General features: G+C 38.0%; 1 protein-coding gene across 6 annotated transcripts in view; it reads right to left on the minus strand.

Annotated features, from left to right (window-relative positions):
* Window positions 1-17,026, minus strand: part of PPP3CC (protein phosphatase 3 catalytic subunit gamma) — an 80,225-nt gene that overhangs the window by 39,539 nt on the left and 23,660 nt on the right. For all 6 annotated transcript variants that reach the window (XM_037028993.1, XM_037028995.1, XM_037028991.1 and 3 more), the window contains exons 2-4: window positions 9,822-10,019; window positions 9,392-9,516; window positions 4,281-4,392 (exon numbers count right to left, since the gene is read on the minus strand). In XM_037028993.1, the coding sequence (XP_036884888.1) occupies window positions 4,281-4,392; window positions 9,392-9,516; window positions 9,822-10,019 (435 nt within the window). The remainder of the gene's footprint in view (window positions 1-4,280; window positions 4,393-9,391; window positions 9,517-9,821; window positions 10,020-17,026) is intronic.

Below are 17,026 nucleotides of genomic sequence, written 5' to 3' on the forward strand. Positions count from 1 at the left end.
ACACAGGACAATGACACCTCAGTCCCCTTCAGAGTAGGCACCTCGGGACCTCACACAGTTCTTCCAGTCGCCATCAGCTGTCCCATTGTATTTTCCTGAATGTCACTGATGGTCTGAAATCTCTTCCCTTTCAAAGATGATTTCAGTTTTGGAAAAGCCAGAAGTCACAGGGCACCAAATCTGGGCTGTAGCGGAGCTGAGTCACCTGGGTGATTTGATGTTTTGCCAAAAATTTCTGCACAAGATGTGATTAACGAGTAGGTGTGTTGTTGTCATGAAGCTGCCAATCACGAGTTGCCCATAGCTGCGGCCTTCAGAAGCCTCCAAATAGTTTCCGCATAGGAATGTTCAAGCTTAACACAAAATCTGATGCAGATTCCTTGCTCTACTCACTCAGAGTCATTTTGAATTCGACAGTCACACAATACACAAGCTCACTCAATGGCATCTACAGTCCCCACTGTGGGGTACAGCGAAGTCATTGTTCACACATGCACATTCCAGTCCACTCTCCTTGGCTGCCAGGTTATACCAATGTCACATACAGTGTTCTCATTATATCGATAATGGCTGGGCTTTTTCTGTACAGACCTCATATTGTCACTTATTTAAGCAGTCCCTTATGTACAGTCATTATTATTTCATTATTCTTTTTTTGCTATCACAATTAACACTACAATGAACATCCATATTTATCCACATCTTATTGTTTTTTATGAGTAGATAGTGTGGTAAGCATAATTCTAAAATGACCTGCAACAACCTATGCCTTAACCTGTGCCCCTCTGAGTGAGTGGGCCCTGTGAACATGCTGAGACTCCCATTACATTTCATCATGGTGAAAGAGAGATTTTCCTGGGGGGGCCAGCGCCAAGCAGGCCACCCTTTGAAAAGCAGAGGGTTCTCTCCAGCTGCTAAGTGCAGAAGAGGAAGACAGAGAGAGGCACTCGGGCCGCCTGGAAGAAAGCAGACACCTGTGTTGGGACCTAACTATCCGTGGAGCCACAGCACATGGAACCGCAAGCAGGAAAAGGGGAAAAGGAACCTTAATCCTACAGTCACAAGGGTTGTGCCTAGTGAGCTTGGGGAAAAGGCACCCAAGCTGCAGATGAAAACTGCAGCCCTGGCGACACCCTGATTTTGGCTCAGTGAGACCCTGAGTAGAGCATTCACCTTACTGTGCCTGGACCCCTGCCCTAAGTAGCTGTGAGGGAATGTGCATTGTTTTAAGCACCTAAATTTGTGGTAATATGTTATGCAGCATTAAAACAAGATAAATTTCTAGAAGTCAAACTGCTGGGTCAAAATGTTTACAGATACTCCAAAACTGCTCTTTAAATTCTTTACATCAATTTAAACACTCACCACAGTAGATCTAATATTTTTTAACTCCCTGGTTATTATCCGCTGAATCACAGTGTTTGTTCCAGTAAGTCCCAAGGAATGGAATGCTCTGTATCTTGCCCATCTATAGCTGACTTTTCTGTCAGAGGAATTTTTTTAAGTGTTCACACTCTAATATTTCTTACAAGAAGAACCACCTTCCCCCTAGGCTCTGCTAGGGGGAAGAGCTGTCACACAACTCCCACCTCCAACACAAAAAGCTGCGGGCAACAAGAGCTAATGTGAGCACACGGGGCCCCACCAAATTGTAACCCATCTATGAGTAAAGGAGTTTTATGGGGGGGGGAGGGGAGTTGAATAAACTCTGACTCTTAAACAACAAATTTAAAAGTTTTTTTCAATGTTGAATATTCTTCTGGGAATAAAGCTTTAAATATTTTATAACACATTCCTCCAAGAGAGTAATCTGAAGAAAAATATGAACAGGACACAAAGTGAAACCCATAATCACAATATCAATTGTACAAGTATTTTTATATGTTCAGTATTATTTGGGGAAGAGGTAGATTTTAGAGCCAGACAGGACTCAAGAGATTTAGTTTACCTTCCTTGGTTTTACAGAGAATACGCTAATATAACATTTTAGAAGTCAATAAAGGTAGAATTTTGGTTTTGTTTTTTTTAACTTCAGTATTTTGTTTCACTCTATAAACTGATACATAATTTTGGGGGGCTATTTAAAGTATTAATACTTTTAAACTTTTAAAAATATTTTATTTATTTGTTTTTAGAAAGAGGGATGGGAAGGAGAGAGAGTGGGAGAGAAACATCAATGTGTGGTTGCCTCTCATGTGTCCTCCACTGGGGACCTGGCCTGCAACCCAGGCATGTGCTCTGACTCGGAATTGAACCTGTGATCCTCTGCTTCACAGGCCTGCACTCAATCCACTGAGCTATAACAGCCAGGGCAATACTTTAAAAAATTTTTTAAATAATTAATTTATTTATTTTTAGAGACAGGGAAAGGGAGGGAGGGAGAGAAACATCAATGTGTGGTTGCCTCTCACGTGGCCTCTACTGGGAACCTGGCCTGTAACCAGGCATGTGCTCTGGCTGGGAATTGAACCTGCGACCCTTTGATCCACAGCTCGCATTCAATCTACTGAGCCACACCAACCAGGGAGTATTTATTAATAATTTAAAATGTTCATACCCTCAGACCTAGCAATTCTCTTTGAGGGTCTGTCCTAAAGATACAAATCATAGATGATTATTCATTCCACAAATTAATTCAACCAGTATTTGGTAAGCATCTCCTGTAAATTATTAGTTATGGTTCTGAGAAAGCAACAGTGAGCAAAGCATGTCCCTGCCATCATGGTGCCTAAATTATGGTGGAGACAAAGACAATCAATAAGCAAATGTATTTAAAAATATATAATTTTTTTAAATCTTCACCTGAGGATATTTTCACTGATTTGAAAGGGACAGAGATAGAGGGAGACAGAAAGGAACATCGATGTGAGAGAGAATCATTGGTCAGTTGCCTCTGGTATGCATCCAGACCTGCGCTTGAACCCAAAACCTAGGTATGTGCCCTGACCAGGAACCAAACCCGCAACCTTTTGGGGCACGGGACGACACTCCAACCAACTGAGCCAGACTGGCCAGGGCTTATATAAAATATATAAAAATTTCAGGTGTTGATAGATACTACGAGAAAACAGCAGGGTATAAGAGTAAAATGACGAGATTTTAATTTAGAAAAAGCAACGAGGGGGAAAAATCTCTGTAGAGATGTCACAAATGAAGGAAGGATGTGGGTCTTATAAGCAGACAGGTACCTGGGGAAATAAAGTAGGAGTGCGAATGCCCTGGGGCAGGTTCTCCCAACATCTCCAATACAGTCACCTCTATTAGTGAACAGCATTGTGAGTACCTACATTCTGGTCAAAGAAATTGGCAAGTTTTTTGTTTTTTTTTTTGGTAAATCATCTAGTAATGTTTTGATTTTGAAAAAAATTCTACCTTTAATGATAAAGTTTTTGCACTGGCCAAATGGCTTGATTGGAGCATTGTCCCATAAACCAAAAAGGTTGTGGGTTCGATTCCTAGTCAAGGGACAAACCTAGGTTGCCAGTTCCATCCTTTGTCGGGGTGTGAATGGGAGGCAACCGATTCATGTTTCTCTCTCTCCCTTCTTCTCCCTCTAAAATCAATAAACATATCCTCAGATGAGGACTAAAATAATAATAATAATAATAATAAAACATTTTTTTACTATTACAGTATTATCTACAGTTAGAAACTTCCCAAATGTCCTACAGTTGTTAGTAAACTTTCTACATACATAATAATTCATTCATAAATGAAATAGTTTTAAAACATTAAAATAACATTTTAAAATCACATTAAAATATTTAATGACATGGGAAAATGCTATTATATAAAGTGAAAAGAGAAAATTATTAAACAGTCCATATGAGTCAAATTTTATTTAAAAAATATACATACATATATAAATATTTCAACTATTTCATGATAGGTTTTTACAATATACAGAGTGGGTGTGTACCTAAAAACTGTAATTTTGTTAACCAGTGTCACCCAAGAAATTAAATTTAAAGAAGAAGACTACATCTCAAATATTGAGATAGTAGTGAATATCTTTCACTGGTGTGATTATGGTCAATATTTATCTGTTTTGGACTTTTCTATGTTTTCCAAATATATTAAATGTAATACTTATAAAAATAGGAAGAAACCCAAAAGTTATTTTCACAATCAATGTGTTAAAGGGTGGAATTTTAGTTCTTACCAGAAAAAAGAAAGGGAAGCATGTGAGCTCCATTAGTTTCTCTTTTCTTTACGTTTGATGGACTTTGGGACTGGTTACAGGGTACCTGGAAAAGTTCTACAGAAGCAATTATACTTACATTCCTGTTTGAAGGTGAAATATTCTGTAAGATGCCTGCATTCATGATTTCCCCGAAGCAGAAACAATGTTTTGGGATGATTAATCTTTAAACTCCATAAAAACAGTACACACTACAAGACAAATACAAGCATACAATTTTTATTTGTGACCATGATAACGCACAAAGATAACTTATATAAATGCAAATGACTTATAATGAACTCATCACTATCCCCAAGTTGAAACATGAAATCTTTAGCTTTGAACGTGGTGTGCCACGGTCCTAGAACGGACAGAGCCTAGACTGCAGTCTTCGTAGAAATCTCTCCTCAACTTCTGTTCTCGTGTTCTGTACAAACACCTAGAACTCTGTGACAAAGCCACCCACACATCTATGACATACAGCTTAGTCCTAAGACCTTTCTTTTAATTAATGGAGAAATACTACAGACATTTCTGCTCAAATCAGGAACAAGGCAAAGATATCCACTACCTCTGCTATTATTCAACACTGTTTAACTTACAGAATTAGATAAAAGCAACTAATTACAGGGTTAACAACGGGTAAAGAAACAAAACTATTTGCAGATAGTATGATAGCATAGCTAAAAAAGCCAGAAAATCAATGATCTAAAACTCAAATAATAAAAAAATTCAGTACCATGGCAGGATCTAAAATTAACATACATGATCAACAGTCTTCATATACACAAACAATAAATAGAACAATGGTAGATAAAACTCCATTTATAACAGCAGTAAAGAAAATTAAACACATAGAAATAAATTTACGTATAAATCTTATACCAGGAAATATTTAAAACACTCCCAACAGATACAAAGTAAATATAAACAAGTAGAGGTGGGGGAGGGTGGGGAGGAAATACAGACAACTGTAACTGAACAACAATAAAATAATTTAAATTTAAAATATAAATAAAAAATTTAAAAAACAAATAGAAAGACATCTCCTATTCTTGGATAGGATGGTTCACCTTTAAATCTTCCTAATTTAATTTATAATATCTTTGCAACTCCAATAAAAATACCAACAAGCTATTCTATGGAGTTAGTTAGACAAGTTGATATAAAATTTACATTTAAAAAACCATGCAAGAGCAGTCAGGAAACAGCCAGAAAAACAGTGAAAAAGAGAAACCATGAGGGGGCTAGCCCTACCGGATGTTAAAACATACTGTAAAGTTTCCACAGTTAAAGCAGTGGCACCGGCACATATCCCAGAATTTAGCATCGTTTCTCAACACAGATACTACTAACTTCTTGAAAAGCACAATTTTCAAATAGTGCAGGACGTTTTGTATAGCCGGGCCCTGCTCATTAAATGCCAGTGGAATCTCTCAATGATTGTGACAAAATATTAATTCATGTGTCATTGTATATAATTGTGAGTGCATCTGCAGTACAATTTCTCAAAAAATAAAATTTTTGAATCAAAATATACGTATATTTTATTTGAGACAGACATTGCAAAATAAACATTATAAAACTGAAATATAGACAGACATATAAATACACTCATAACCCTGGCCGGGTGGCTCATTTGGCCGCAGCGCCACCCCATACACCACGCGGCTGCAGGCTCAGTTCCCAGTCAGGGCACGTACAGCTGCAGGGCGATGTATGGGAGGCAACCAATCATGTTTCTCTCTTTCCCCCTCCCTTCCTCTCTCTCTAAAATCAATAAATACATCTTCAGGTGAGGATTAAAAAAATGAAAAATAAATATACTTGGATGGCTTTTTTTCTTTTCGGTTGACTGTCTTTTTGATATAACTTGCATAAAATATTTCAAGGAAAAATTACATTAAAACCATACGGAAACTTAGAAAGCACTTTCTCTTTTCTATATTAACCTTTCCCAACCAAGAACATTATATATCTTTTTATTTATTTGTGTCTTTATTTCGACTCCTAAAAAAGACCAACTCACCTTTTTGAAGCAATGATATATACAATAACGTAATCCATATCCACAGTACATTGTAATTTGGTTGATACACTTCTTGGTCTCTAATCTCAAGTTTTATTTCCTTAACATACACATCAAGATGCAACTGCCCAATTTTCTTGCATAATTCAATGACAAGGTCATGATTATCAGGAGCTCTGTTCAGACACTCACTTCCTTACTCCATGTGAACAGAATTTTCACTGCACTCAAGAATCACTTCTATAGGTCAACAATTGTCCAACAGTTGGTCATCTGATAACACTCACATCACTGGGATATCTGATACCATTTTCTCTTTGGTGGTCTCTGTGTATTTAGTATGTTATATGCTGATAATGCTCCTTTTAATCCTTTCTCTTATTGTATAATCAAGTAAAGGAAACCAAAGTTCAGCTTCCCCTACCACAGAGGAAGTACTTTCTAATCGGTACAAATGCAGAAGGGCCCAGGAAAAGTGGAACTTTACTATTCTGCCTCATCAGTGACATTGGGGTGAGTCCCTGGTATACTAATCAAAGTCCACATTGCTTCAGGCAAGACCAATGCTTGTTCTGGGCATGAAAAAAATCATCATGCCTTGATTCTCTCATAAAGGCTCAAGGAAAGAAACACTAGTAACTATGGGAAGAGAAAATAAAGCAAACTAAGCTTCTCTGAGAACAATTTGGCAATATGTATCAAAAGTCTTAAAAATACACCTTTACCCAGTTATTTCACATACAAGGATCTGATTTAAGGAAATACCAGAAATGCCATCAAAGATGTATTAAAAAGACGTTAACTGCAGCAGTATGTAGAACAGAAATATTTAGAAAACAACCTTGTCCCACGTATGATACAAGTCATAGAATAACCAATTAACTGTTGCTTAATCCACAAAGACTTTGAAATATCTCATGAAACACAAAGCCTGGAGGTGGGATGTGCAGGTTTCGCGCCCCAGCTCAACAGCATCACCAAGAAGCCATGTTCTCTCGACCTCTCTAACCTGTCAGTCATAGCAGGTCTCCCTTCACCTTTGGCTAACAGACCTCCTCATGGTCACAAAGCAGCTGCTAAAGTTCACATTTGAAATGGCGTAATGAAATGGGGCATCCAAAAGCTCCCACCTTACAGGAGTCTTTTCATCTGGAAATAAAATGATTCAAAACACACACACACTTGGTTTACCCACCCAAACAACAAAACGAAGCAACCACCCAGCAGAGTTTCCTTTACATATTACTGGGCAAAAGAGCATCCCATGCTTAGCCCTACACCAGCCCACTGGTGAAAGGGAACGGTCTGTCATGACCAGATCAGACCAATATGAATTCAATCGCTGGGGCTGGGACAAGAGCCTTCTCACCCTGAAACCAAAGGTTCTCCCTGAACCCCCGTTCCGCTTATCTGAACAAAACAGGGAGTCTGACAGTAAGGAAGAATAAAATGGAAGGCGATGAGGAGGACAGGCTGTAACCCTAGCGACCCCACGAAGAGGCACCCTGACCTGGAGAGTGCTGCTGCTGCTGCTGCTGCTTCGGCACCTACTTCTGTGTGACCCTGAGAGGCCTGTTCACCAGCATCTCTTTTCTATCGGAGTTTCAGCTCCTATGGCCAGTACGGCCCTTACTCCTTTACCCTCAGAGCTGCCATAAAACTGGCACTCAGGAAACAGCCACTGATGAGTGAGGAAAAAAATAGGTAACAAAATATTCTAAATATGCTACATGTGTATAAAAATCATTGTGGATTTTTGTGTATGCTTTATTGAATATATTGATGCACTGAAACTTTTTCAAGCATGTGAGTTAACAATCAGAAGATAATTTGGCACAATATTTATCTCTTTAAAAAGTTTCATTAAATGACTAAACTCCACTAAGTTCTGTACTCTTCTCTCCAATCTCTAAAACCTCCTCACACTAGCAAACATACAAAGAAGTGAGCATTCAACATTTCTTTCAAACATCCATACTTCTGATTCACTGTCTGTTGAAACATGAGTAGAAAACAGGAATTCAAAAGCTTTCCAATAACAGAGTTTACAAGTATGACCTCTAGCCTTCTCGGGAACCTATTTAGAGACTAGGTATTTATTTACTGAGCAGCAGGGAAAACGTGCCTACTTTCTTAGTCTCTAACATTAACTTTTGCCCTCATAGATGACACCGAATGAATTTGAGTCCCTGGCAGACAACACTGAACTTTTCTGATTCATGAATTTAGACTGCCTATCTAACTGAGGACTAAGATCTCTTTCTCTTGTCCTTTCTTTTCCCGGCAGTTTTAGAACAACTGCCACCCCTCTGGTTGAGCACCGGGTGACGCAACTGAGTTGCGTTTATGAGTGACACTGCCCAAACGACAAACCGGTGGCCACCAGGAACACGGTGCAGTGAGACTCTCGGTCTGAGGGAGAGGCAAAGCTGAAGACGACAAGAACAGTGACAAGCACTTCATGTTTATTCCAGGCACATCATAAATTCGATCACCCACACCACTTCAAGGTTACTTCTTTTATTTGCCAAGAATGTCTAGCCGAATCAGCAGACACCAAATATAAATGTGTTGTGGTTCTATTGTACTCAAGCCCTCCCATTAAGTTCTAAAATAGTTTTAACGTTTCTACAAAAAAACATATAGTTTGTTTTGATTGTAATCTTTTTCTCATCACTTACTTTTCAAAATATATGAAAGTAAATTGTGAGGTTTCACATTAACTTAATTAATCATTTTTTTCCTTCAATGAACATTTATTAAGTGCTTAACTATATGTAGCAGCATCAGAAATTATTCCTATAATAAGCTAAGTGCCTGCTTATTTAGCATTGGCAGGTAGTCTAAGAGTTCATTGTAGCCCGGCGGCTTATGGTCTTATAACTCAGGTCAGCTAATCCAAGCCCCATTGAAGGTGAACAGCAATTTATGTCATTTATATACAAACTGAACATTATCTTCAAAGATGAAAGGTAGGAAGCATTTAACTTATTTGCAAAGCTAGGTTAATATAGCCTTCTATTTGTCAGACTTTCTACTGGCTAAAAAAAGGGAAAAGAATGTTTATATCAAATAAAACATTTTGCTATAACTTTATTGAAAGTAACAAAGTTTATAAATGCTGTCAATGTTCTCATTTTAGTTTTTTTCTACTAACAAGTGTCCAGTTTACTTTTTACCTCTATACTGAAATAGCCTCTGTCCACATAGTCGCCCAGAAAGAGGTAGCGCGTGTTGTTAGGTGACCCTCCAACTTCAAACAACTTCATCAGGTCAAAGAACTGTCCATGGATGTCACCACACACTAGGAGAAAAAGGGCACAGGGTGAGGTCAAAAAGCGTGTCTTAGGAACGCAAGGGCATCACACGAGCAGTGAGACCACAGTTTAACTCTCCAATCACATTACTTTCAACTGGGCTGCTCTGGAACTGCTGTCAGGCTATCAGCACGAACGGTCCTTCTGGAAATAACAGACACTTGACACCATGTTTCTTCAGTGAACAAAACACACACTAAAAAACCCTCAAGCTGTGTGATCATGCCTAGAGAAATGACTACACATTTTAGTTGGTTATTAGCTCCAATCGAAGTGCAAACACTTCTCCTACCCGTGATTGGAGCGTCTAGTTCTATCATCGTCTTCTCTTGTCTCAGGATGGCAGCCCCATCATTGATTATCTTCAGGGCTACTTCCTCTTCCAGTCGCCCCTCCTTCACCAAGTGGTTTTTCAGGACGTCAATCTTGGGTTTCCCATTCTCAAATACTTCCTTCAAAGTAAGCCGTTGGGTTGGAGGGAAGGGGACAGCTAGAGAAAGAGAAAAACATCATTCAAAATACTTAAACGTATAGAGAACAACCATGAACACATTTCTTAAATGTAACAAATTAAACCTAATATATCACCATGATTCCCCGCCCCACCAGAGCTACATGGGAAAAATTCCAAAGTACTGTATATTATGAATGATTTGTTCTAATTTTTTAAAGGTCACAGTTAAAGTCAGTCATTTAAAAGATATGTATATGTAGGTGTGTGTAAAGTGTAACGTTTTTCATATAAACACTAAAGATTTGCAGTGATTCTACAAATAAGCGAAAAGGGACTAGATGATAGGAAGATTTTGTATCCCTGGAAAAGATGTTACAAATAAAACCTTGGTTACAGAAAACAGAGGAAAAGAAATCACAGCACTGAAAGAGCATTTATTTCTTCCAAAGAACTGACCTAGGAAAACAGAAGTTTGTCCCAAAAGTTCGACTTCAGTCCCTTGTCAGGAGAATTGTAATTGGAGACTTTATTCTTAAAAGAGTCACTTAAAACATTACCAACAACAAGAACACCACCAGAAGAAACCTCCTGAGAACCACTTGCTGTAACAACAGAGCACGTTCTCGAGAAGAACAGACGTTGGGGGGCTCCTTGTGTTTTCTTCTCTGGAAATGCTAACAACTGCAGTTTATGCTGGATACAAAGTGTACATAACACCACGGAGAATTCGGAGCTTTAACAAAAAGTCTCTGACATTTTTTAAATTGGCTACCATCTTCCACTCAACCATGCTGTGATGCCGTCTATTTTACATTCCCTGTGATCTAACAGCCTCAAGTCTATAAACATTTAAAAGAAGGGGTTCATTTAAACCTGTGATTTGTTTTGTGTCTGGTACTTCCACTTCTAACTTTATGGAAACATTAAGAACCAACTTGAGGGCTAGGTGGAAAAGGCACGGGGATTAAGAAGTACAAATTGGTAGTTGCAGAACAGCCATGGGGACGTTGAGTATAGCACAGGGACCATGGTCAACACTGTAATAACTACGAATAGTGCCAGGTGGGCAGTAGAATTATCAGGGAAATCACTTCATAAATTATGTAACTGTTTGACTACTATGCTGTATACCTAAAACTAATATAAATTAATACTAAATATTAACTGTAATTGAAACATTTCTTTTAATTTAAACATTCTAAAAAAGAACAAAGATGAAATCTACAGGCACCTTAAAATTTGTAGACTGGATCTAGCCATATGATTTTGTATTATTTACAAGTAAAGAAAGTTCTACAACAGGCTTCATCACGTTCTTAGCCACCACTTGACTCATTTTGACTATTCAAAGCTCACTGAAAAAAATGACAGTAGCTATTCAACCAGGAAATGATGACCCTGAGATAGGAGACCATATACAGCCCAGTCTACCCAGGACAGTCCTAGATTCCAACTGCTCTCCTAGCCTGATTGTTAACAGCTCTCCCTTCCCCTCTCAAAGTATTCCAGTTTGAAGGCTAAATGAGTCTTTGTTATTTAGATGGATTATCAATATACCATTTAATAGAACAATCTACTTCTTAAAACAAAAATAGACCCTGGATGGGTAGCTCAATTGGTTAAAGCGTCGTTCTGACACGCCAAGGTTGGGGTTTGATCCCCAGTCAGGCACATACAAGAATAACCAATGACTGTGTAAGTTAGTGGAACAACAAAACAATTTTTCCCATCCTTTCTAAACTTAATCAATCAAATTAATTAATTAAAGTAAAACAAAAATAAAATATTATGATGAATCCTTTATTCATCTGGTTGTCTCCAAGACGGGGTGAAAGGGTTAGTTCTGAATAGATTTCCTTAAATTTTTACTAAAATTTAATGGTACTATAGTTGTGTTTAACAACAACAAAATATTTTATAGTTTAGAGATTCTTAATGAAATATTTTCAGATGGAATTATATGCTAGTTGATATAACTACATTAAGATAATGGGGGATGGAATGAGCAGTGTTATAGATAGCTGATGTTCACTTGGAAGGTACTAACACTTTTCTCTCTACCATTGTAATATGTTTGAAATCTTTATAACAAAAAAAGTAGAAAGAATTACCAAAAAAAAAAAAAAGAGCATAAGCTTTAGAGATACTTCCTTTGGACCCCACTTAACCTAATTCCCCATGGGTGACTTCCAAGAAGCACCAGTACTCTCAAATCTTGAGCCAAAGAACAGAAAAGTTCAAAAACAGAATTACGTGTGGAAGATTTCACACGTAATCATTCTCCTTTTTATACTTAATTTATCTCTTTAAACTCTCATTCTCCACCCTTTACCAGTTTTGAAATAAACCCCACAGAAAGTCTGCTTCTTGTTAATCTCCCACTTTGTAAATCAAAGAAATTGGTCAACAAACGAAAAACAACACGAAATACGACAAAATCGAGTGTATTGGAATCATCAAAAAAAAAGCACCATAACAGGGATAGTACTGGACACAAGAGACCCACAGATACTATTTAACTTCTACCAGCAGTTTTACTGCCAATAAAAACAATTTTCCTCCGATTGTAATCAGAAGTTCAAAAAACAGAAAACATAGTTTCTTTTATATCATGAAAGTTACCTAAGTACAGCGGACAACCACCTAAGGAGCTCCTGAGAGGAATCCAGAGATGTTTTTCTTTCTCTCAAACACATCACTTGCAATTTCTTTAACACAAAACAAGTAAACAAGCCACTTAGTTAAATGAAAGCAAAAGCAAGGCTGAAACAGATCAAGGGGATTAGGCCAGCAAAGAGAACCCGGGCAGAGCTGAGCCAGGAACGCGGCCAGGAATTTGGATTGGCTTGAGACACATTAACAGAAAGCTTCAGAGGAGTCCTAGATTTTTAGGTTAGGGTGGACAAAATCAGTATCTGTGAAATCAGAAAATAAGAATCTTCAAGTCTAAAGGAGTGGGTCCTATCTCACTCCAAGTTACTCCTGGTTAAGCTTAGAAGCCCTGAATTCTATCTCCCTTCTTTCAATAGATAGTTCTATCAGCACTAGGGTCCAGGTTGGTTCATAGGACAGTGGCAACAGCCACAGTCCTGAGGAGACTAAAGGAAACCCAGCTAAGTTTAATCACGAAAGGAAACAGCACTTTTCCAAATGAATCTTTAAATCTCCATTTTAAAAAATATGCCCCAGATACAGAGTAACCACTTGTCTACGTATGCCTATGGTGATAGGCCAAGTTTATTCTGCCCTGATGTAATTATTAGTAGTGCCCCCTTACTCACAAGTAGCCTGTTCCGAATGACCTATCTCGTAACAATAGTAGAACCAACAAATTTTGATGTTTGGGCCTCAGATGTCTGAATAAGAACCTCTGAGGATCCGGCATTTGGATCTTAACAGGTGCTCTGAGCAATTCTTGTGCAATTAAAATGGTGTTAGAGTAAAACAGGGTAATGGTTAAAGGAAATCCTAAGTAAAGACACAACTAATCTCAGGTATCAGCGCCTCTTTTCACCACTCATCACAGTCCCAGTTGACTAGTCTGTATGTCCTCTCTCAGAGTACCTACTGTGGCCACGTGGGTACATGGAGTTCGGAATTTCTGAGGGAGAAAAATAAGACTATAGAGTAGTGCCTTGTAAACTATCTATGGGAACTCCCCACCCACAATCTGTTAAAACCAATACTTTGTACAAAGTAATAAAAACAAATTACTAGAAGCCCTGGCTGGTGTAGCTCAGTGGATTGAGCACGGGCCTGCGAACCAGATGATCACGGTTCGATTCCCAGTCAGGGCACATGCCTAGGTTGCAGGCCAGTTCCCAGCAGGGGCCAGTTACCAGCAAGGGATGCAGGAGAAGCAACCATACATTGATGTTTCTCTTCCTCTCTCCTTCCCTTCCCCTCTAAAGATAAATAAATAAAACATTTTAAAAAATTTACTAGAAAAATGATCACATGCATAAATGATTTGTCAAAGTCAAATTGCTACAAAAGCTTTTAAACACTTAATTTCTGTATTATTGCAGTTAGTAACAATTAGTGGATGGACCTGACACAGAGACCACACTTTTACTAACACTGGATAAACACGGATTTTAGGAGAACAAGTAAAGGACTACAGTCAAAACTTGGATACTATGGATATATCCACCTTCAAGCCAAGTTTGGAGATTTCCGTAAATCTGATGGGCACAAAAGATGATGTTTGACTGACTTCACTACTCACCTCACAATGAATGATAACCTTGCACTAAGAACACAAATCCCTGACAAGTTCATTTCCAACTATCTTTAATGGCACACAGAATGACACTAATAACAAATACAACCTAAACGCTTTAACCCTGCAGGCAGATGAACAAGCTGAAGTTTTAGCCTCTAACATCTTACGAACTACAACATAGAGGTTGTTACTTGCATCTTTTCTTCTGTGGCTGTATGTTGCCTCTTTATTCCATTTATAACGTTGTCATTTCCTTTGGATATATTCCCAGAAGCGGAACTGCTGAATCATAAGGCAGTTCCATTTTTAATTTTTTGAGGTAACTCCCTACTGCTTTCTACAGTGGCTGCACCAGTCTGCATTCCCACCAACAGGGCACAAAGGTTCCCTTTCTCCACATCCTCACCAGCACTCGTTGTTTGTTGGTTTATTGATGATAGCCATTCTGACAGGTGTGAGGTGATAGCGCACTGTGGTTTTAATTTGCATTTCTCTGATGATTACTGCTGTTGAGCATCTTTTCATGTGCATACTTACCATCTGTATGTCCTCTTTGGAGAAGTGTCTATTTGGATACTGTGCTCATTTTTAAATTGGATTGTTTGTTTTTATGGAGTTGAGTTTTATAAGTTCTTTATAAATTTTGGATACTAACCAAGGACATGCATCTTAAGAGAAAGCCAGGAGGAACCTGTATCCTTTTTGTATCATGGCCTCAAAAGCCACACAGCATTATCCCCACCATACTTAACTGGCTGGAGCACTCACAGCCCACCAAGTGAAGAGGAGAGGGAACAGACCCCACCTACCTAAGCAACTGAATTCCGTGAAAGCATGTGAGACTAGAAATATTGCTGTGGCCATTTCTTGAAAACAGAATCTGTTAATACTTTCTATATTTAGAAGAAAAAAAAGCCTAGTCATCAATGCCTCGAACAATACCTTTAAATCAGAGCCCATTTTAAGTGGGCCATTCTGTATTTTCTAAGCTATTACCAAATAAGAATATTAACCACTAAGGAAAACATTAAAGTAGATTATTCTCAAATGTTTCAAAATAATTTAGGATGCCACAGTGAAATTGTGTATACTAAGTATTTTCTGACTTGCCAGCTGTCAAAACAAAATAAGAACTCATGATTTTTCCTATTAAATAAACAAAAGGGATAAAAATGCAAAAATAAACTATTGATGTAAAGCATATATTTGAGAAATACTTGGTTCAAAATAAAATGTAGTTTCCATTGGAAAGTGACCGGTAACTCCTGGTTACATTAGCTCTTAACTTCTAAAATACATATAAAAATAAGAAAACAAAAGTTCTCACCATAACAATATAAATGATTGACAAGAACTCATCAAGTCTCTTCAAGGATTCATTCAACTAATTTTTTTAAAGATTTTATGTTTTTATTTTTAGAGAGAGGGGAAAGGAGGGAGAAAGAGACAGAGAGAAACATCAGTGTGTGGTTGCCTCTCACGTGGCCCGGCCTGTGCCTTGACTGGGAATTGAACTGGTGACCCTGCGGTTCACAGCCTGCACTCAATCCACTGAGCTACACCAGCCAGGACTTATTTAAGTAGTTTTATTGAAAACTGCTACTATGTGCTAGGCACTGTTCTATGTGCTAGTAATAGAGTTTTGATCAAGATAAATACCTTAAAGCTTAAATCATTAAAATATTTCTTTCTAAATACCATAATTTACTCACTTATTATTCATTTAACCAATATCCAACTTTTGGAAATCTCAGTTATTGTTACATATTTTGCCATTACAATATCTGTAACAGATTTTATTTTCCAAAAATGGCTACAAAAATATGTTCCACTCTGTGTGTTCATCTGCAACGTGACACTGCTTCTCCTCTATCAAGAAGTGGAGTCTAATTCCTCTCCCCCAGAATCCAAGCTAGCCTTAGTGACCTGCTTTCAACCAATACATTTCAGCAGAAGTGACTGACTCTCAGCTTCCACCCTGGGCTCCCGGGATGCTTGCCCTCCACGATAGCAGGTGCTCCCACCGATAAACCCAGCGGAGCCAGGCTTTGGGTGATCTCAGCCCAAGGATATTCACTTCATTCAAGATCAAGTTAACACTACAAATATTGGGTTGGCTAAAAAGTCCATATGGCTTTTTCAGTAAATTAAAAAACATATTTTTCATTTTCATCAATCACTTTATTGACTTGGATATTTTAAGTATGTCGACTACCTCCTACATGATATAACGTTGATTTTTCTCAATTAATGTCTCAATTGATCACCAACTTCAACTGGCCTATCTGACCATGGAGCATTATTGTTCAGTGAGAAATCTTCAGCACACAACTTCACAAACCACTTGGACACATTCAATCAGCCACAGCACCTTCTCCGTACCCTGCACAAATTTCCTTTTGCCTTTCAGTTGCGTTTTTACCTTTCTTGAAGTAATAAAGCATAATATGTTGAAAATGTTGCATATTTTCTTCCATCTTCAATATTAAAATGCCTACACAATTTTGATAAGTCTTTTTTAATGTACACTGATGGACAGCTGTCACAATACAATCTAACAAAATTGCTCCGAATGAAGTTAAAGACCAGTCAAGCACTGTTAGAGCACATCTTACAGAAAAAACAAATGAACTTTCTGGCCAACCCAATATTTATGAGCACTTACTATGTGGCAAACACTAAACAGGTTCTTGGGATCATCAGTTTAAAAACAAATTCTGCACAGCAAGGGTCAAAGAATGCCATCTCAAAGATGCAATGAAAGAGCAAAGCACTAATACTGAAAGATTCGAAAGACATTTTTATAAAGCTAACACAA

The sequence above is a fragment of the Sturnira hondurensis genome, unplaced genomic scaffold (genome assembly GCF_014824575.4).
Source record: "Sturnira hondurensis isolate 20B ecotype Veracruz unplaced genomic scaffold, ASM1482457v3 Scaffold0020119, whole genome shotgun sequence".
NCBI classification, from domain to species: Eukaryota; Metazoa; Chordata; class Mammalia; order Chiroptera; family Phyllostomidae; genus Sturnira; species Sturnira hondurensis.